The sequence below is a fragment of the Kogia breviceps genome, chromosome 3 (genome assembly GCF_026419965.1).
Source record: "Kogia breviceps isolate mKogBre1 chromosome 3, mKogBre1 haplotype 1, whole genome shotgun sequence".
Lineage (NCBI taxonomy): Eukaryota > Metazoa > Chordata > Mammalia > Artiodactyla > Physeteridae > Kogia > Kogia breviceps.
This window is the reverse complement of record NC_081312.1, coordinates 145,541,456-145,564,572: the sequence shown is the minus strand read 5'-3', so window position 1 is coordinate 145,564,572 and position 23,117 is coordinate 145,541,456. Positions and strand designations below refer to the sequence as shown.

The 23,117-nt window shown below is 36.4% G+C and overlaps 1 protein-coding gene across 1 annotated transcript in view; it reads right to left on the bottom strand.

Annotated features, from left to right (window-relative positions):
• The window catches only part of PRTG (protogenin), a 123,735-nt gene that overhangs the window by 34,646 nt on the left and 65,972 nt on the right, over positions 1 to 23,117 (bottom strand). The window contains exons 10-11 of the mRNA XM_059056182.2: positions 20,869 to 21,174; positions 19,947 to 20,135 (exon numbers count right to left, since the gene is read on the bottom strand). Of these exons, the coding sequence (XP_058912165.1) occupies positions 19,947 to 20,135; positions 20,869 to 21,174 (495 nt within the window). The remainder of the gene's footprint in view (positions 1 to 19,946; positions 20,136 to 20,868; positions 21,175 to 23,117) is intronic.

Here is a 23,117-nt window from a genome sequence, read left to right as displayed (position 1 = left end):
TGACTGCTGATTATAAGAATTTTTAACACAAAAAAAGTGTTAGACTGGGGGGGTGCATTTTAAAAAGCTGTAAAATTTACAAAAGAAGTTTACTTAAAGTTGTTACTTAAGAAAATGAAATAAGTTCTTTTGATTATGTTGATATTTCTATCAAGAGCAATTCTTACCCTAAAAGCATCCAAAGTACTTGACTTGCGCTACTATACTTGGCTTAGCATTTGTTTAACTAGCTGCTCTGTCTGCCAACACACAGACACTGTCTGTTTGACATACATCATTGCCTTACAAACAATATTTTTGTAGACTGACAGAGAGAGCCTATTCATGACAACCAAACTTCCCCTGAAGCCATGAAATAAATTTCCTTCCAGGACTAACATTTCTCCCTTTCACTGTCATGGGCTCGCCATGCCATTTTGACCTTTCTGTGAGGCAACATGAAAATACCATCTATCATCTCCTGAACCATGGTGACTTGGTTGGAGGTGCACCGTTTCATGGCAAAAACATCTGTGGTCTGATAACCATTCCTCCAAATCTCAGCCCTCAGCAGTTAAAAGCATGCTTACAAGATGGGACAGAAGCAGGTAGACAGCTTGAAACCAGTCTTAAATTTCTTCTCAAGTAGGAAATGCAAGCTGGTAAAATATCAGCTTCATCAATCATAGTGATAAAACATGATTGCGTTATTTATTTATGCCTCCTTTAGAACTCACAAAAAGCACTATATTACAGCAATTTATTTAAACTTTGCTGAATGTACCACTTCAAAATTGATTTTAATGTTAGCAGATAAGAGAATTCTGGGAGTTTGATACATGCAGGAGCAGGTCATTACCATGTTAATTGGCTATAAACAGTCCACTCAAATTCTGTATAAACCTTAAATCTTTCAGGTACTGAAAGACACTGAAGATGTTTTGGGGTGCTTGGAAGTTATTCAATATATCTTTAAATAGTTTTCAACACACATGATAGAGAATCTGAAGCAATTTGAGCATATGAAGTTAAACTAAAAATATTTTCTGAGAAATAAAATATTCAACAAATGACCTAAGTTTTCTTATATTCAATCTGAAATATATTATTATAAGGGAATTCCCCGGTGGTCCAGGGGTTAAGACTCAGTGCTTTCACTGCCGTGGCCTGGGTTTAATCCCTGGTTGGGGAACTAAGATCCTGCAAGCTGTGAGGTGCAGCCAAAAAAAAGAAATATATTATTATAAATACCAGTTTATAAACATTCCAAGGACAGAAGAAATATTTAGTTGTTTACGGAAATAATTTCAGTTTTTAGTTCCTCAAGTGAGCTTTAATTGGAAGGGTTACTGGATAGTATGAATAAGAAACTGATTTTCTGTATGTTTTTTCTCAGTAGGTAAAATTATATTACAATGTACGCCAATTGATATAACTCTTAAATATCCCACACATCTCTAGAAAATAGTTTTATATAATCAATTGTTATTTCAGAAGTACTGTTTTAACCATGTGCATAATCATTGTAAATCCATTCCTACCTTGGAAGAACTAATTAAACACACAGCACAGAGCATTTTTAACCTTTTAAATTATTTTTTAAACATTTTGATTTACTTTCCTTATTTCTTATTCTCTTACCCGTATGTGCATGTGTTTAAGTGCACATATACACACCACTTTTTCTTTTGTTGAATTATCAGTACACTTCACACCTAAATACTTGGACATGTTTCCCCTGAGAACAAGGTGAAACATATATAACCTACATAACCACAATACCATTATTACACCCAATAAATTTACAATTACACAATTTTATCTGATACATAGTCTATTTTTATTTTTTAATTTTTTTTCTTTTGTGGTATGTAGGCCTCTCACTGCTGCGGCCTCTCCCGTTGCAGAGCACAGGCTCCGGACACGCAGGCCCAGAGGCCATGGCTCATGGGCCCAGCCGCTCCATGGCACGTGGGATCCTCCCGGACCGGGGCACGAACCGGCGTCCCCTGCATCGGCAGGCGGACTCTCAACCACTGCGCCACCAGGGAAGCCCCACATAGTCTATTTTTAAATTTCCCACTGATAATGTCCTTTATATTCCCCACCCCCACCCAACTTCCTGAATCCAATTGAGGGTCACATACCGCTTCTTCATCTAGAATTGTTCCCTGTCCTTTTCCTATCTTTTGTGACAATGACAATGACATAAAGAATCCAGTCCAGATGTTTTATAGACTATCTCACATCTGGATTTATATAATTGTTTCCTCATTGTTAGATCCAGACTAAATGTTTTTGGCAAGAATATTACACAGGTTACACTATGACTTTAATATAGGGGTTCTTTTATTAAGGGAAATATAACTTAAAATACACATTTTTTGTAACTGCAAATTTGTTATATTCATTGTTGAAGAGCAACTATCATAGTTTCAAAAGATTTCCTAACTCCAGAATAGTGTTTTCTTAGTGGCCAATTTTATCTCTATATTTATCTATATTTATCCATGCGAATGTTTGTATTCAACTCTTGCCTGACAAGACAATGAAAAGTACCAACTTGTTTTTATGGTTCTTATAAGATTTCTAGAAATATCTGGGACTTTGTACATAAATAATGCAAATGCAGATTTGTTTCCTTAATTCTCAATGACTCACACTGGAATGCCAATTTGTAATAGACACAGCCTGGGAATAGAGTAAACCAAGAAATCAGGGCCATAAAGTGTGCAATTCAGTTAACATAGGACAGAGAATTAATATGATTAAAACAATCACTGTAATTTCTCAGGGTGGATATGTGCATAGAATAAAGGGCCTTTTAAAAAGAGTGTTTCAAATATTGTTTCTATAGTTTTGTAGGGTCAGAATTAAGGCCCATCTGCCATGATGATTCTTCTGAGACAAAAGGCCATTTTATGGGGCTTCCCTGGTGGCGCAGTGGTTGAGAGTCTGCCTGCCGACGCAGGGGACGGCGGTTCATGCCCCGGTCTGGGAAGATCCCACATGCCGCGGAGCGGCTAGGCCTGTGAGCCATGGCCGCTGAGCCTGCGCGTCCGGAGCCTGTGCTCTACAACAGTGAGAGGCCCATGCACCGCAAAAAAAAAAAAAAAAAAGGCCATTTTATGAAAAGAGTGGGAGTGCATTCAAGAAAGGGAAACAATACTAAAAATCATCATACTTGGTCATCCAGATGGTGAAAGTTCAAAAAAATTATTTTAATTGCTTCCTCTGTTAGTATCTCTAGGTCATCCAAAACGCTGCAACTTGTTAAATGATCCTAGAAACTAAAGGAATCTTCTTCCCTTATTAGCTTAAGTCATTGTCAAGCATAATATAGTTTCCAATACAGTTTCACTGAGACTCTCCAACAATGTGAGCATATGGTTTTTTTCGGAAGTACTGTATTTTGGGAATTTAGTTAGTATATTAAAATCTTCTAATATTAAAATATCCTGTTCCCCCCAGCTACCAGGGTTTGTGCTTTGCTTTGGCTGCAAGGACGCTCATAGCTAAATTTATAGGCATTTCTAGCAACTGCACAGGATCTTACAGCATGCAACAAAGAAGTTATTATCCTGGTTTCACTGACTCTTTCAATCTTGATTTGTCTTTGCTCCAATTTCTTCATCTAAGTATAGTAAATTAAAATATACTTTACTGTTTTTTCCCATTATGATCAAATACATGTTTGTTACAGAAAATTTATGTAACTCAGGCCAAAAGAAATAAAAAGAAAATATCCTTAAAACTAGCACTCAGAGATAAGCACTGTGAACATTAGTTTGTATGTTTTTTCATTCCCTTTCCTATCCATATGCACCCATACTCAGTATATTTTATATTTCATAACCGTTTTTTTTCAGTTAATATCCTATGGACAACTATTCCTATTATTAAATATTCTACAACATTCCTCCTAATGTCTACTTATTCAAATTGTATGAATGTACCAAGTTTACTTTATTAAACCTCTGTAGCTGAATATTTAGGTTTTCTCCAGCTTTTCACAATTATAAATGACCCCATACACTACAGTGAGCATCCTTGTGGTTAAGTGTTTGTGCATGTTCATAATACTTTCTTATGACAGGTTCTATTAATAGAGCTGCTGGGTAAAACAGTGTATATTATTCCACCCCCTGTTGGTGTTGCCTAATTATCCCTAGAAAAGCTGTGTATCAATTTACACTCCCACTATTTATGAGTGTTCTTTAATCCCAAATACTTACTAACACTGGGCCTTATATCACCTATTTCTTTATTTTGTTGAATTTTGTGTTTCTGTATCGAGTTACTCCAAATCTTTCTTAGAAGCAGGAGATATATAAATTTGAAATAATGACTAGCTAGATATATTTACAAAATCTACCAGGGAAGATGTATAAACCGTGATAATCAGGCACAATGTGGCGCCTACTGTCTGCACAGGTTTCCTAAGTTATTGTTAACATCCTGGCATGCTGAGAAAGTTAAGATGCCATTTTTACCTTCAGCTGAAGCAATTGCTCTAGTTTCTATGATAAGGTAAGTATCAATGGAGTCACCTATCTTGGCCAATTCAAGAAGCCTCCACTTACATAGGACAGGCTACGTTCTGGGATGTTATCAAAGTCTTGGAAGAGTTCAAACATCTCAGAATGGAAGAGAAAAGTACAATTTCAATAAACTCTGTCAGGATTATGTTATCACAGCAGCTTATCCAAAGGAACTGATAAATCAAGTTGTTTAGATAGGAAAATATACCAGTACTTAGCCTGTTTTGATGATTAGTCTATGACTATGTTTATGTCATGCCTCCTTTAAGTCTTTCATTATTCCATTAAGGTCCTTCACCTAGTTAACTTCTATTATCTTTTAGATCTCAATTCATCATCAGTATCTCAGGGAAATCTAACCCAACGCCCACTGGCAGACTATATGGTGTCCCCTATAACTTATCACTCCCTACGCTTTTCCATCGCAGCACTTACAAAAGCTTGCAATTACAATTTATGTGATTTGATTAATGTCTGTTTCATCCTCTAGATTGTAACGTTTCATAACTGTGGTAGTTAGTTAGAAATAACCAATCTTCTATTTTAGAATAGTGGCCTCCAAATATTTTTCATTTTACCCTCCATTAGTAACTTTTTTTCTAGCAAGCATACTCATAACATATATACATGTGTGACTGTCCTATTATGTACATTGTGAAATAAACATACAAAAATATTTTTAAAGGCTAAGATAAAAAACTTTCCTCCAGTAATGCCTGTCTTGTAGCCAGTTCCCCTCCACCTCATGGTGTGTATAATTTGTACAAAGCTTAACATTTCATTTGCATTAACTAAGTTTTTTTTAAGAACAAGCTTAAAACAGAAACAAAACAAACCCCCAAGTATAATTACTGTTACACAGCAAATGTTTTTTTCTATCCACCCTGAAGTTTCTTTCATGTGCTAATGTGGTATTTAAAAAACCTCCTCTCCTTTAACTTAGATCTTTAAAGACCTCACACATCTAAAGATTCTTTACATTCACCAGAAACTTCCAGAGTGGTCTGAGGGTTGACATGCAGTATGATTAATGGATAGTACTGATTTAATTTCCTAAAACAAGAGTTTTCCCTTCTGTAAGGAAAACTGTTGTTCGTAATTCATGTCAAGCATTTTACCATGCTTACAGATTCTTATTTTTAAATAAGAAGGCAAAGCTTATTGAAATTTTTCCTTCATTTATAAAATTACCACTGGAAAAGTTCTGGCCTATAAAACAATCAAGAGCTGATCAATAACTATGAGCATCTTCCTAATACCAAAGAAACATGGCTTTTATCTGTTACCATTTTAATGAGGTTTTATTAGCACATATAGAAAAGGAAGCAGAAAATATAACAGAAGATAAATTTAATAAATAAACTTCAAAATGTAAATACAAAGTGCTATAGAGACTACTGGGATATTCTAGGAGCTAGATATATAAGGTTAAAGATTCAGGATAAAAGTATTAGTTAAATAATTATTAAATAGATATGAACATAATTAGACAGTAAATTATTAAAGTTTCTTCAAAGATCTTAATTTGGTGTCATTTGGAATGAAGTTAAAAATTCTTCTGTGGGGTAGGGATAGATTAGGAGTTTGGGATTAGCAGATGCAAACTATTATATACAGGGTGGATAAACAACAAGGTCCTACTCTATAGCACAGGGAACTATATTCAATATCCTATGATAAATCATAATGGAAAAGAATATGAAAAAGAATGTACACATACGTATAACTGAATCACTTTGCTGTACAGCAGAAATTAACACAACATTGTACATCAACTATACTTGAATGAAATAAATTTTAAAAAGTACTTTTCCTGGAGACAAACAGCGGGACTAATTTTGTTCTCATATACTTTTTATATTTGATATCTGAAGAAAAATTTGACTACTTAACACACTAAGAGAGAAACAACTGGCAATTCCCTTTCTCACTCATATTTCAATAGCGCCTGTTTCTGGTTTTTTTTGGTAAGTTTTCTGTTGTTTTGCTTTCCCTAAAGAAAAGATATTTCAAGTGGAAATTTACTTTGAGGGAGCCAGCAGGAAGGGATATTTGCTGAGAGTGAAGGAAGCAGTGAAGGACACTTTGCCTCTGGCATCCCCAACTCTTAACTACTCTAACATCAGACCCCAAACTTAAGTGACCTCAGACTCAAAAGTGGAAACACATCACAATTGGTATTTCACTTTATAGACTGGTAAAAAAAAAACACTGCCACTTGAAATAATGGAACTTCCTTATCCTGCTTATTTTCCCCATCTCCACAGGGGCCTTACTTTATTTAGGGTTCTTTTCATTCAGGCATGAGAAGTGAGGCTCCACAAGTACTGTAAATCTTTACCCCAGCACCAAAGGTCAAAGGGTTATCTGTGCTATGTAGTTTCAGAGTAGATGATTTTCTTTATTCTTTTCTTTCTTTCTTTTTTTAAAGAAAACAAAACATATGCATACGAAACACAGCAAGCTAATTTAGGTACTAAAAGAATTCCTCTTCTATAGATGAACTGCTTTCTCAAGAAAACTACTAAATATCAACTTTTCAGGCATTTTACAAAGGGAAACCAGATGCAACCGAGTTTCCCTCCCCACCACCATTGTCTGCTAGAAAACTTGCCACACAGCTGCTAAAGCAGTAAAACAACTTCAAACCTACAAAAGTGATGACCATTTAGGCAAATGCATCAATTTCATTCTTGAAAAAAAAACTTTGCTTTATCTTTAAAAAAAAAAGAGTAGTTTTTTTTGTTCACAAATTATACCTCATTTACTAACAAGACAAATGTTTTTCAGAGCTTTTCATGTTTTAGAGCATTTTGAAAGGTAATGACTATTCAAGACTAAGAATATAAAAGTCCAGGAAAAACTATTAAAATTCTTTTCCCAATTATTTTTTTGACTTTGATATGGAAAGTTGAACCTTAATATCTTTTTAAAGATGGAGAAACATATTTAAGAAAACATAGGCATTTATTGTTGCCTTTCTTCTCTCTCACCAAAACAATCTTTTTAAAGTGGGAAGTAAAACTGTTGAGTGTAACATCCCATAGGGTGCCACTGATACAATTCTGATACAGTACAATATACCGCACAAGAGTAAAAGGCATATTTATTCTTTCAGGAGACACTGTCATTTTAATGCTCTTTGCAATCCTCTGAATTTAAGAGGCAGAAATGCATATTTTAACAGTACTGCTATTACATTCAACTGATTTACAAAAAAAAGCTACAAAAAGGCTTTCATATACTGAAGAGGGCAAAATATCTTCTGTGATCTGCTACAAGATACAATCTGGAATTTGCCAACTATATTTCTCCCATAATATAGCAGCAATGGTTTGTCTAATCCCTTTTGCTTCTTTCTTAATCAAAATTCCTCTATCTTTTGCGGCAAGTAAAAGAAACTGGTATATGTTTAGAATTGCACCAAATTAAGAATATAAATATGACCTCATCTGTATGGAAAGAATATGGAAAGAATTTCAGTTTCCTAAGGTCTATGAAGATGATTTTTTTTAAAAAGATAGCACCGAAAGTGACAACTCAGAAAATGAGAATGTTCAAAATTTCACATAGTAAGAGAAATTTCAATGAGATTTGTTGGATGTGCCCCACTTTCCTGAAAATGACCTAATGTCTTTCATTTTACAATTATGCTGACAATGGTTTCTTCTGCTCAAATCTTTGCAGCTAAGACAGAAAGATGCTGGGTCCCTTGCAGCAGGACAGCATCAGTGTGTAGGCTTAACTCCAAACTGCACACCAATGATTCACCATCTCAGATCTTCTGAAATCGAAGCCATATACTAAGCTGCTAGAGACATCTCCACCAGAACACCAACCTTTCCAACTCAACATGGTCAAAACTGAACTTAATCTCTCCCACTTTTCCAAACCTGGTCTTAACTCCTAAAGCTCTACTCCAATTAAAGTGTTGCCACCCAGAGCTCTTGAGAACTGGTCCAACTTCTTCCTTACCTAATCATATTTACAAACAGCCAACAGTTACTGAGCACTTACTATGTACCAGTGCACCTTGTTGAGGGTTCCGCATGTATTAGCACACTTAATTCTCAACATCCTGGACACTGTGCAAATTGAGGTTTGTGGAGGTGCAGTAACTTGACCAAGATCAAGTGTGTGGAGAGCTAGAATTCAAAGCCTGGCCATCTTATCTCAAAACCCTCAGTCTTCTATTTTAAATTTTAAAACTGACATTTTGGGGGTGTATGGTTCTATTTAACACATGCACAGATTTGTGTAACTACCACCACAATCAGGAAACAGAACAATTCCATCATATCAAGAAACTGCTGGTGCTGCCCCTTTGTAGTTAAATCCTACTCCCACCCCAATCCATGGCAATCATTCATCTGTTCTCCATCCCTATAGTTTTGACTTCTCAAGAATGTCACATAAATGGGGACTTCCCTGGTGGTCCAGTGGGTAAGACTCCACGCTCCCAATGCAGGCGACCTGGGTTTGATCCCTGGTCAAGGAACTAGATTCCACATGCCTCAACTAAGAGTTCAAATGCCACAACTAAAAGATCCCACAGGCCGCAACTAAAAAAAAAGATCCCACACACCGCAACTAAAGATCCCACATACCACCACGAAGATTGAAGATCTCACATGCGGTAACTAAGACCTGGCGCAGCCAAATAAGTAAATATTTTTAAAAAAGGAATGTCACATAAATGGAATCATACAGAATGTAACCTTTTGAGACCAGCCTCTTTCACTCAGCATAATGCCAATATTCATCAACAAACTATCGCAAGTAGCCATATAGTTCATTGCTTTTTATTGCTGAGGAGCAATTCAATGGTATGGGTTTATCACAGTTTGTTTATCCACTCACCCACTGAAGGACAACTGTTGTTTCCAGCCTGGGGGGACTGTGAATTGAGCTATACATTTTATGTATAGGTTTTTTGTGTTAACATCAGTTTTCATTTTTCTACAGTAAACACATAGGATGAGACTGCTGGGTCACATGGCACAGGCATGTTTAACTTCATAAGACAGCACTGAACCGTCTTCTAGAGTGGCTGTACCATTTTGCATTCCTCCAATAATGCATAAGAGTTCCAGGTGTTCTGTATCCATGCCAGCACTTGTTATTGGCAATTTTGACATTTAAAAAAATTTTAGTCATTCCAATAGATATGTAGTGGTATCTTATTGTAGTTAAAATTTTTTAATTTGCATTTTGGTAATGGCTAATGATGTTGAGCATCTTATCACAGACCCCTTAGGCGTAATCCCTATATATGAAGGTCTCCTATTAGGCCCACATGTAATCAGTCAAGTTCTAAGCGTGAAAAACTTCACACCTGCCTTCTCTCCAATGAACTACTGTCTTAGCTTATACTTATTATTTTAGATTATTTCAAAAACCATTTTATTGATTTCCTGTCTTCAGTAGCCCCCTCCCTCCGGCTCATGCTCACTGCATTCTCTAAACCTATCCTCTACAGTATGATTACCACTTATCTGCCTAAACAAGCCATGTCATTTTCTCATTTAAAAACTTTATGGCTCTGCATAAGATAAGACAAAGACAAACTAATTTATCAAGGTACACAGAGTCCTTAAAACATGGGACCTAGTTAACTCTATGGTTTTAGCTTCCATAACTCCTACCCATGCAACCCATGTTTCAGCCATAGCAAACCAATGAGGCTACCTCTTTTAATCTTTTTGTTTCTGTACATTTTAAGCTCCTATGATTGGAATGATTTTCCTCCATTTCTCTACTGGGAAATTTTTTAGCATACAGTAAAATTAGTCATTTATCCTCTGTGCTTTCAGAGTAGTCTGACTATACCTTAATTTTGTCTATCAGCACATTTTCCTATGAACGCTGATAGGTCCTCCAGGCTGAACTTAAACACTTCAGAGGCAAGCATGCCATTTTACACTGAGGTTCCTTGTGCCCAATCCAGGGCCTGGTGAGTATGTGCATTCAATCAATATACGCTAATTTTTAAATTTTAAAAATAATGGAGAACACATAGATAGAAACTTCTAAGAAAAATGTGTATTGTATCAACCCTAAAATTAGAAATTTTGCATTTCTAATTGGCACTACCTTCTAGGCAATGTCTTCATGAGGAGTTAGGAGAAGAAATCACAAAAGTCAAAACTGCATGTTGTGGGGATGGTTTCAATTTTGCAATTAATTTGCTGGTAATTAATTTACACTAATTTAACGGTAACTGCAGCCCATTAGCAGTAATTTCTAAATGGAGCTCAACTGATTTGCAAGGCCAAAGAGCTTCTGTGTTATAAGCCTTCTAGTAGGGCCCAAGAGACCAGCCCCAGGAAAGCATAGGAGTCTCTTTATCTGAGATCTATTGAGTTCCATAAAACACTGTACTCACTGTACTCACACAGTGCTAATGAGGGCTTTACCAACAGTACTGTAGCTCTTAGAGCCCACTGTAAAGCTCAATGATAGCAGCTGAGTGGGTTGAAAAATATTCTCCTTTTGAGTGACTACTAAATGCTCCTGGCTTCATGCTGTAGATTCAAAGAACAGTTTGCGTTATGGGTTTATGGAATCCATGGCTATGTTTATTTCTTTGATCATTTAAAAACATAATATTTAATTAACTTGGCACTATCACAGTTACCTAAAATGAGATGACCAAATTAAGACTACTTAGGCTTTCTCAGGGGATAGAATATGTTATTAGATATATGACTGGATGCCTCCTGAGAGTTTACTCAACCAAAATGAAGCATAAATTAAAACACTTTAACTAACACAGTTATAGAACTGGCTTAAAGGGAGGCATAAGCCAAAGGTCCAAATACCTTTCCCTTATATGTTAAAATGGTAGTTTTTTTTTTTCCAGATATGGGTTCAATATTACCTAACACTTTGTAAATGATTTTTGAAGAGGGTCTGCACAGTGAAATTTCCAAATTTGCTGATCTGGTGGATATTATATTATACAATGATTATAATCCCCAAAAGTTGAGTATAAAGTGATTTAAAACAACAGAATAAGCTGTTTTCTAAAGGAATTTTAATTTACCATTTGTGTACATGGAAACTGCCATGTACAGTAGGGACTACAGCAAACTTGGCATATAGACTTTTATAACATGTCTGAATCAGAAAGTAAAAAGAAAGTTCACAAAACCTCCTCTTTCAGGGAAGAAGTAGTTCTGAGCTGCTTTTGTGTCTCATTTCTCTATATTATATTTTACACACTGCAACAGAAAGATATTTCTAAACATAAATCTAATCAGGCCACTCGCTTGCTTAAAATCATTTAATGGCTTCACACTGCCCTTAGGACAAAGCCCAAATTCCCTCACGTGCCTTACCAGGTGCTGGCCTCTTGCGGGCCTCTCCAATTTCACTCTGGTCATAGTAACACTTAGTTCCTCCAGAACATGGCTTCCCTCACCTCCTGGCCCATCCCACATAAATTTCAGCATTCCCTGAGTATTTCCTGGGTTCTGCCATTCCCTCTTTGTAAAGGCAGATTTACCCTGAAGCTATGAAGCTTAACTTTCAGAGCCCTTGACCTGCATGGGGTCTATTAAAGACACTATATTACAGTTTATTTTTATATTATTTTAATTTATTTTATTATATATTGTTTTATTTTATCAGGCTCCACATAACCTGTATCTGCCCCTGCCCCTTTGCCTGGCTAATGCTAATCTTCCTTTAGATCTCAACATAAATGTTATTTCTTCTTGAAAGCCATCTCCATTTTAGCCCTAAAAGAGGTCAGAGGCTCCTGCCAAGTGCCATAACAGCAATCTGACATCTACTAGCAAGGAGTTCATCACACCTTATTTCAATTGCTTATTTAATTATCATTCTTCTTCCTAAGTTCCCCAAATGCTATGATCATGCCTACATTAAATATGGCTGTGTTCTAATGTAGGGACTACCACATAGTGAGTTTAGTAAATACCTGAGAATGAATCTGTAAATGATATCAGTGGCAAACAAAATATAGAAACGAAGGGCCCAAATGAGAAGATTATACCTGAAAGCCTGTGATTCATCCACTCCTTGGATGTTTGGGAAGAAATGTACTGACTGAATGATGATACTCATTAAAGGCCATGTTTTTCTCCATGTGTAAGCTGAGAAGTATGGGGAAGTGTGACTAGAAGCAAGATAAGCAGTAAGAAGTGCAGTAAACATGGGCTAAAGAAAGGTTTAGTAGTAACAATAATTAAAAACTATAATTGGCTTGACAAGTAAGAGAGTCAGAAATATAGGAACCTAGAAGGCACAATAACAAATTTCTGAAAGATTTCCAACAAGAATAACAAACTAGAGCTAAGAGTTATTAAGTTATAAAGAATTAACATTGGCTATTTAGGAAAAATATTACTAGGTCATCTAGACCAGTGTTTCCACTTTTATGTGCATACTAGTCACCTAGTAATTATACTAAAATGGAGACTCTGATTCAGTAGGTCTGGGGAAGGGACAGGGCAAGACTGAAATTCAGCATTTAAATTAAATTCCAGATTATGCTACTGATCCTGGGACCACACTTTAAAGAGCAAGGACTATGAAGTCTACATCTGGAATTGGCAAACCATAGTAATACGTTCTACTGTCTTTGGGTTACCTGCCAACTAAAAATGGTTTTTACATTTTTGAGTGGTCAGAAAAAATTTTAAGCAATATTTTGTGACACGTCCAAATTATATGAAACTCAAATTTTAGTCTCCATAAATACAGTAAGGCTTTTTACTGGAACATAACCAACACCCAAGCATTTATGAATTTTCTATGCTGCTTTGTGCTACAGTGGAAGTGGAAGAGACCATATGGCCCACTGTATTAGTCTGCTTAGGCTATCATGACAAAACACCATAGACTGGATGGCTTAAACAACAGAAATTAACTTCTCATAGCTCTGGAGACTGGGAAGTCCAAGATCAAGGTCTGGAAGGAGTCCATTTCTGTTAAGAGCTCTCTTCCTGACTTGTAGACAGTCACCTTCTCATTGCCTCATATGGTGGAGAGAGAGCGCTGGTATTTCCTCCTCTTCTTCTAAGGGCACCAGCCCTATTGGATTAGAGTCCCACTCTTATGACCTCATTTAACATTTGTCACTCTCTCAAAGGCTCTATCTTCAAATACAGTCACATTAGGGGTTAGGGCTTCACCATATGAATTTGGTGGGAACATAAACATTCAGTTCATAAAGCCCACAAAGTCTAAAATATTTACTATCTGGCTCATCACAGAAAAAATTTGCCAGGCCCTGGTCTAGACCCTTGTTTCTCAAAGTGAGCAGAAATTGCAAAAATTTCAGGCCTCACCCAGACCTACTAAATTTTAACAAGGTCCCTGGGTAAATTCATACACGTATTAAAGCTCAAGAAGTAGTGGTTTCCATATCTAATGATCATGGCAAGTTATATGGGAAAAAAATTTTTTTAAATACAGATTTTCAGACTCTACCCTGGGAAGAGAACTATGGTATTGTAAAAACAACTACAACAGCTAACTTTTGTTGAGGACTTACAATGCAATGTTAACCCTTATATGTATTACGTCATTAAATCTTCCTAACATTCTAAAGTAACTATTATTATTATCATCCTTATTTAAAAGATTAGGCAAACAAAGAGGATTTAATTTGTTAATAAGCTGTGGAGCTTATAAGTTAAACCTAGGCAGCAGACATGAAGCTTAGTCAACTGATGCTTTTCTTTTAACTGTCAGTGCCACGTGCCTCCCATAATAAAGCACTGTAGATGACGCACCATGGGAATGACTGACACCATTTGGGGTCACAAGAGGATTCCCAGAAGAGTTAAGACTTAAAAGCTGAGCAAGATTTTTTCCAGAGAGAAGAGATAGGTCTCTAATTTTGTCCAGAGAACATCAAAAATATTTTAAAATGGAAGATTACCTTTCATCCTAGAAAAAGAATTTAAGGAAAGATAAACACATGATTAACTGTAACTTTTGTATAGTTCTTACAGTTTCATCAACCTGCAAACATTCTGTCTTTAACTAGAGGTAGTTGCAAATTGGCAAATGAAAATCTTTTTATTGTCTTTTTTTTTTTTTGCAGTATGCAGGCCTCTCCCGTTGCGGAGCACAGGCTCTGGATGTGCAGGCTCAGCGGCCGTGGCTCATGGGCCCAGCCTCTCCGCGGCATGTGGGATCTTCCCGGACCAGGGCACGAACCCATGTCCCCTGCATGGGCAGGCAGACTCTCAACCACTGCGCCACCAGGGAAGCCCCTTTTTATTGTCTTAATGTAGTAGTATGTTTTTAGTAATGGGATTTTTTAGAAGTGGATGCTCCATTTCTTTTGAGGTATTGGTTTTTTAAGTACTTTTAAAAATTTTAAGTATTAAGGTTCTAAAATGTGATTTGAATATCAATCATATTTGGTTTGGCATTGTTGGATACTGCAGAGAAGGGAATTTTCAAAAATTTTTACTCTCTTGATAAATTAGGAATAAATAGTTCAGTATTCCCTGAAGTCTGTGTTTTAAGTTTCAGCATGTTTTGTCTTGATAAAAGATTAAACTCAACATAATAACTTAAAAGATATTTAACAGTGAAGGAAGTGAAATACAGTACTCTTTAAACGTTCCCTTCGTTATGTTATAATTTGTACTCACAGTCAATTTTATGGCCTACATAGTAGGTGGTTTCCAAAATCATTTCTTTAAGAAGTCTACTGACTTCAGTTAAATGAACTTATTTTGTAATTATTTGAAAAGAATGAAAGAATGCAATCAGACACTGTTCAGAGCAACTATTTCTACTAGAAGTGAAAATTAACTGTGGTAAAGCACAGGAAGAACTGAAGAGAGGCAAAAAATGTGAGGTTATGTCCCCAAAGATCTTTCCTGTGGTAAATGAAAGCAATAATGTTAATGGAATTTTTACACCAAGCCTAAAAATGGTCTGTTAACAAATAAATGCAAAGTGATCTCACAGAAACCAGTGCTGCTTTATGAAGTCAAAGCTAATCTGGACAGAATGCTTAATGATATTTATGTTGTCGACTATACATTACTTCAGCATGGAGACTCCTGGCATCTATAATGACATTTAAGCTGGTAGTCAATATCAAAGCACCAGATTATCTGAAATGAATTTATAGGCTAAGTCAGTATGGAACTATACACTTGAAATTATTCACAATTAGGAAGATTTTGTTATAAAATATAGTGTATTTTTTACTCCATCTTATGTGAAATTTGCAGACCAACCACATTATAAGGATTTTCACCTGTAGCATGTTTCCAAAGATTTTCTGAGTGTTATCTAAGGCTTCCTTGTGTGAGGGAAGACAGTCTCTGAAAAGACTTTGGCTTGCTTTAAAACGTGACTTCCATATTTCGTAAATTGAGTGATTCTAATTCTCTTCGAAACAAAATCGCTATTATAGTAAGGTTCACAATGACCCCTCTCTGCTCAAAGTGGTCTCGAAGTGGTCTCCTTTATGCCACAAAATCTTGTTCTGCCTCTACTAAAGGAAAGCTTACAACTTCCTCCAGCTATATCAATTTGGCTCACCAGTGCTAGTTCTGTTTTCTTTTTTGAGATATGTAGCCACACAACCAAATCCTATTCTACTATAGCGAAAGATAACACCCAGAAATCTGACTTAATTTTACCATGCTTCTATACAAACTGGCTAAGGGACTCTAAAATTACATCATTAACCAGGGACTGTTTCTTCAGACTCCTACTCCCAGCAGAAACTGGGAGTTATAACTTTAGATTTCTCAAAAAAGATCTGAGCTTTGAAGGTGTGATTTTAAATATTTTGGATCTTTACAATTGGTACTAAATAGAATGCTCATTAATCATGCTTGCTGTGAAGTTTAATAGCACAAATTCTTTGACAAAAAGGAAGCTAAAGATTATCTAACATTGTCCTAAATGCTAAACAACAGCACTATCTAAATAATCCCCCCCTTTTCACTCTATTCTACACAGACAAATAAATTAAGAACAGTTTCTGAAAATCAGCTTATTTAAACAGTCCTCTTGCAATTAGAAACTCTTAACTGCAGAATTTGAAGCCAATTTCTGAAATAAACAGACCAAAAAGGAGGAACAAATGATTTCAATCAGTCTATTATCAGGGAACAAAAGTGTGCTATTAATTTTGCTTCAGTTTATTGTGTGATGAATGAAACAAACATTTAAAAATTCTATTCAAAACTGAACTAAACACTGAAAGTGCCAAGGAAAAAAAACTAAGTGAAAATAATTACTACGAAGATGCAAAATCTTGAAGAAAACTGCAAACCACAATTTAGAACAAATCACATAAACATTAAATCACAAAACTAGTGCTTTTTATCTAACTCCCCCAAAGTAAACCACTTCCAATAAAATCAAACTGTATATATTAAAATCATTAAACTAAAACAAACTAGCAGCGTCAAAAATACTTCCACTGCTCTGCCAATATTTATATTATACTAATAAAGACACAAGAACCTTTTTTAGCCACTTAAAAAAACAAAACATTCTACATCTCAGGGAATAGAGCTTTGAGGGTTTACAGTAAAATATTCTAAAATAACTTTCATTACTAAGTACAATTAAATTTAGTTAATCAGAAATTTGGGAGAAAATTGGTTAAGCAATTCAATTTAATCTTTTGGTTTAATCCTTGTTTTTAGCAGTGGTCACATCTGTTATATTTTTTTAATCCAGTGCTATAATGCCTTACTTAAAAAAATTTTAAATGCTTGTTAAATGAATGAAAATATATGAGCTCATTCACCTACTTCTTTCTTTCAGAAACAAAGAACTGTACGTATTACTAAGGAGAATGTGTCCCCAAAACATACTTTTTTATTGAAAACTTCATTACCTGAAGTGGAAACAAAAAGGGCATCAGAAAGGGGATTAGTATGAAAATGAAATTTTGAGACATCAGTTTCCTACTCAAATTGACACTGAATCAGCAAACAAAAGCATTTAAATTTCATTTCCAAGCCCACTTAGTAAATCTAGTTCCGGTTAGAGTATCTTTAATGTGCAAAAGCTCAGTAAAAGCAAGTATTCACCATGTATGACACAGATAGGGTTCCCTTAACCTACTGCTCTCTAGACACATCACACTCTGTTAAACAGGCAGCTACCGCCAGATGCTCTCGCTAAAAATGGTCACAGATGGTCAGTTGTCCAGTTAATAGAACATACTGCTCTCCCAACAGCCAAAAGTAAGACGGAAAGGAGTGAGAGCTGTTAACACTTGCCTGCTTAGTGGGTTAAACCCATTAGCTTGCTGTAAGCTTGGCTAGGCCCCAAGAGTGACTTTCTAGAAAAGGAAGATGAGACCCTAGGGCTCTCAAGATTAGAAGGCATCTTAAAGGTGATCTAGTCAACAGCTGAACAGTGCTTGAATCCACACAACTGCATCCCTGCCAGTCAGCCAATCCAGCCCTGGACATGGCAACTCCAGGGGTATGGAACCGGCTATCTAACAAGAAAGTCCTAGACCTGTGAGAGAGTACTCTGCAACCCTGCACTGCAATTACTCCAGCCACTCAGTCTGACTGCAGTCAGGAGACACGCAGCTATTTTAATAGATGGGGTATATTGAGTATAACAAAATCATTTCCTACTTTTATGCACTATAAAATGATTTTAAATCCTTTGCAAATGGCACATGCAAAGGATTTTATGACATAAAAACACAGGCAGTAACTATATGCAATTTATTTTTAAAACATAGGAAGAAATAAAGGTATACAGGATGGAAAGCTATTATTCAGAGATTACAAAAAATTTCAAAACAGAAATCAATGGATCTTCTTCATATATATGCCATCTGTAGAAAAATTTTAAATTTTAAAGAATTGTTTTTAATTGGCTAAGTTTTAATAAAATGTTTCTCTAAACTTTTCACAAGCACAGCAGTCTTTTTTTTTCTAATAAATTATTCATCTGTTTAGAATAAGCTACCTATATGTTCAATAAGACTTATCTAACAATCTACTGTTTTGTTATCTTCAATGTATGTATACTTCCTTAACAGTGAAGAAATTGGAGGTACTGAGTTTGATGTATGATTTTTCATCAAAAATTGTCTCAAATCCTGTTTCTTACTTGATACCGACTAAAATTTTCTTGATTAAATGACATGCATGTGGAAAGGGAGGGCACCCTGAGAAGGCGTGGCTAGAAATAAATGCTGCTGAATGGCTACAGTAGGTTGGGCTAACGTCATCTGAGTATCAATGGCTTAAGGAAGGTCACCCTGGAATATATGTAACTTCTCCTCGTCCTTTATAAAGCTGTGTGACAGGGATCAACTGTGAAACTTACTTATTTAACCTAATGCAGATTCAATTAAAATGCAACACAGCAAGATTGCAAGCAAAACGGCACCTGAAAAATTACATCAAAGAACTGGAAGATGGGGTTCTGCGCCCCTGGGTCTGAAAACAGATTCCCACCACTGCTTCTTACTGCACAGGGATTTGGGTCTAATGCTGTTCTCACAGCTTGTGGCGTGAGGCCAGGGAAAAAAAATGAAGCAGTCCCCTGTGGGACCACTGTGTCTCTTCCCTTCCTGCACTCCAAAGGGCAGTCTGTTACAGGGAAAGCCAGAGTGCTTGTAAATTTCCATTATGTACAGAAGGTGTGATAACAATCCAGTAGGAATTTAGTTGATGCTGTTTTGTGCTTAAGGGTAAAAATCTACTCACAAGCAACAAATAGCTAAGTGTGCATTCTACACCTTGAGTATGTTTATACTCATGCATTTCCTGTAGTTATAAGTGTCTTTACTTTCTACTAAACATGTTTTCATCATCAAATCCTTTCACTGTGCAGATAGGATGAATAGGGAATAAAAGTGTCTTTCAGAACTCTGATGAACCCCAACACAAAATTAAATTAAGTGCTTTTTCTTTAGTGTTTCTGGGTTAGAACTACATAAAGTAAATATTTAGTTACATGGGTCATATGTAAGAGCATTATTTTGTACATAACTTACATATCTTTTACACATGCAAAATAATACACCTACCTGGCACTCTCAGGCAATTTCTAAGTTAAACTTAAATTATTGTGTATTATCTGGTCATTTGGTGATATTCCTAATTTTACATTTCTATTCTACATCCACCACACAGTCACAAGAATTGATCAGGATCTCACTCTACCAGAAGTGAACTTTAGAAAGAAAATCGATGCCCAAAGGTGGGGAGAAGATAGAAAGATAACCTGGTTATCTGACATTGTACCGATTCACTCACAATGGTGAGTCAAGGACCATTCACTGACCTAAGCAGTAGAATATGCACAATGATGTAGCAGGGTCAATTCTTTTCTTTTTACCATTAAGTCATTATTTCTGCCTTATATCCTATAACTTTTTTCCCAATTGGTCAGGGAGGAAGGAAAAAAGGAAAAACACAGTACAGGTTCACTCACCTAAACCACTGAGAGTATAGAGAAGGTCACTGGTAGCTAAGAAAATGGGTCCATTCTCCTGCTGCCCTTCTTCTTTGTAGTACAGCTTGTAGCCCTGAATGGTTGCTGTGTCCTCAGCATCTTGTTGCCACTTTACAGAAATGGTGGTACAATTCAGAGGCTCCAAATGTAACTCTGGAGACTTAGGGGCTAGAAAAATTCACCAGATGTGTAAGAAACTCATAATGCACATGAAAACACAGGATAGTATATAGCTCTGTTTTAAACCAACAGGTTGCATAAAAATTCAATTCCAACAACTATACTTTACCTTAATATTAAAAATTCCACAGTGATATTACATTTTGAGACAGAATTAAAAATATAAAATACTAGCTAAAAAACTAAGGTATATCAATAAGAACAAAATTACATGTGTATTTTAAGTTTTTTCAAAGAAGCAATATGTGTTTCCTAATGTTGACCATCCAATATTCCCCTGTGATAGAACAGGCATTATTATTAATCAGTTAACAAGAAAAAGCCCAGTCATGTTACATTCCACATTAGTAAAAGAGGAGGCGGGTCTGGAACTTCCTAGTATTATGGTTTTTCTATTAAGCTGATGATTAAAAAAATTATATATGGCAATGATATTAATTAGGTCTCTATTAATATATAACTTCCGGTAATTCAATTTGATTTGGACCCATCTGTCTTTGAAGGATCTGCTAAGTAAACACAGAGCAACCAAAAGTTTTACACACTAATGAGCTCCATGCAAAGAGCAAGTACTCAATAGAAACTTTAAAATTTTTTTCGATTAAGCCCATGATCGTTGGAATACTTTAATTCATAAGACAAAATTTTAAAATATAAACATGTTAGATAAGAAAAAAAAAGAAAAATACTGTGTTATTCTTCCTCAATAGTCAACATTTACCTTTCACGCTTGTAGCTTTGGGTGTCCTGTGTGAGGTCCATACTGAAGACTCTCCCAGCCCCACTCTGGTGGCAGCAGTAATCCGCACCAGGTAGACACTATCAGGTTTCAGGCCCTCTAACAGGTGTTCATGAGTGGTCCCTGGGAGCTCCAGAACTTGGATGGAGTTGTCAGTACTCAGGCGGAAGGACAGGCGGTAGAGGACCACCTGGCCCCGCCGATACTTGGCTGGGATTGGCAGCCAGGAGACGAGAATATCGGTGGGACTTCGACTTGTCAAACTAATTTCAGGAGGTCTCAGGGGAACTAGTCATACAAGAAAACAGGTTGCTTATAAATATTTAGAATCAAAATTGTCAACTAGCACACCAGTATTTATTGAAGTATCTTAACAGCAACACATCACATAATAAAGGAGAGAGAGTGACTTTCAGCCCTAGCTGAGGTTTCCAGTCAAGCAGAGTACAAACCAGAAAAGGGAAGGAAAAAATAATGAGGGAGGATCTGATATAGAGAACCAAAGAAAGCAAGGTTTTCACTATTGTTGTTGTGACTGTTCTGATGTTGTCTGGGATTAATATGAGCTTACTTAATATGAGAATACTTCTCAGTAACCCTACCAAAATGCCTGAAAACAAGGAAGGGAGAATTGCACAAAAATGGAGAAGCTTAGGACACCAGGGTTATAACCTGACAAATAATTTGAAGTGTTTAATAAGAGCTGTATCTTAAAAATCAGTGTGAATTTTGTATTCCTAATTATAATATATGGTGCTTAATATGAAAACAATGTTTTCCCTGTAAATAATTCAAATACAACAGGCAGTCCAGGAAAATGAGCCAAGTATACTGGGAGGCAGTCTAATATTAAGAACTAAGATGGGTTCTGGAGTTAGTCTCTGTATAACTGAATCCCTGTTATATAAATGACTACTGTGTGTGATCTGGGCCAGATTAATTTCTCTGTGTCTAGGTTTCTTCATATACAAAATGGGGATGAAAAGAATAGCTTCTTCTACAGGCTTTCCCACCTCAAGTAATGGCAATTATTTGTCCAACTGCTCAGGACAAAAACCTTGGTGTCACCCGTGGTGTCCTCCATACACTCTCCACATTCAATCCTATGACTCTACTACTCACACGGCCACCCCCCCTTGGTCCCTGCGCTGTCACCCTTAGCCTGTTTTGTTGCAATAGCCACCTGACAGATTTCCCTGCCTCTGCCCTCTTCTTCACCACCTAGTCTCCAATACATTTGCTGTTAAATTGCAAGTCAGATCTTGTCACTCTTTGCTCAAAATAGCTCCCATTTCACTCACAGTAAAAGCCAGAGTCCTCAATATAGATTCATACAAAGCCCTACCTACTTATATGGTTGGTTCCTCATTCATTCTGTGCCTCATCTCCTACTGCTTTCTGCTTGTTCCCTCCAGTCCAGCCATGCTTGTGCTTCAGGCCCTTAGCAATTTCCATGCCCTTTCCTAGAATTCACGTCCCCCCGTCAGCTGCCTAGCCAGCTCCCTCATTTTCATTTCCTTCAGGTCTTCACATGTCACCTATTACATGAGGTATCTCTGTCTAAAGCCTTACCCCTTTCCTTTCTCCCCCTTCTCCTCAACACTTATTACTATCTAACAGAGCATATTATTGACTGTTTATCTTATTTATTGTTCCTCTGTCCCTTCTCCCACAACAGAAAGTAAGCTTCACAAGGTATGGGACAATTTTTTGTCTCTTTCATTCACTACTAAATACTGAATAACACATCGCAGTTACTCTATAAATATTTGTTGAATGAATGAAATAATAGGTAGGAAAGGGAAAACCAATCAAGCATTTCTGAGTCCTTTATGTGTATGAAGTCATGAATTCTCACAAAAACCCAGTGAAGAAAGTGCCATTATCATTTCTACTTTATAGCTGAGGAAACTGAGGTACAAAGAAGTCAAATCACTTACCCAAGGTCACACAGCTTGTAAGTGAAGAAGTAGAACTAGAGCCTGTATTCTTATCCCCTACACCCTACTATCTCTTATATAACAATGGTTCTTCTATCATAGGGTTATGTAGGGATTAAAGGATATAATGGAGGGAATGTTTTTAGAACAGGCAGTGGTAAACAATCCAAAAGTGTTAGTTGTATCTGACGTGCACACTAGGAGACCCACACATCTCAGTCTGAGAAGTACAGGCTGAGGAAATGGGGGAATACTGATGCAGAAAATTGAAAAGCAGTGTCAGAAGTCTGT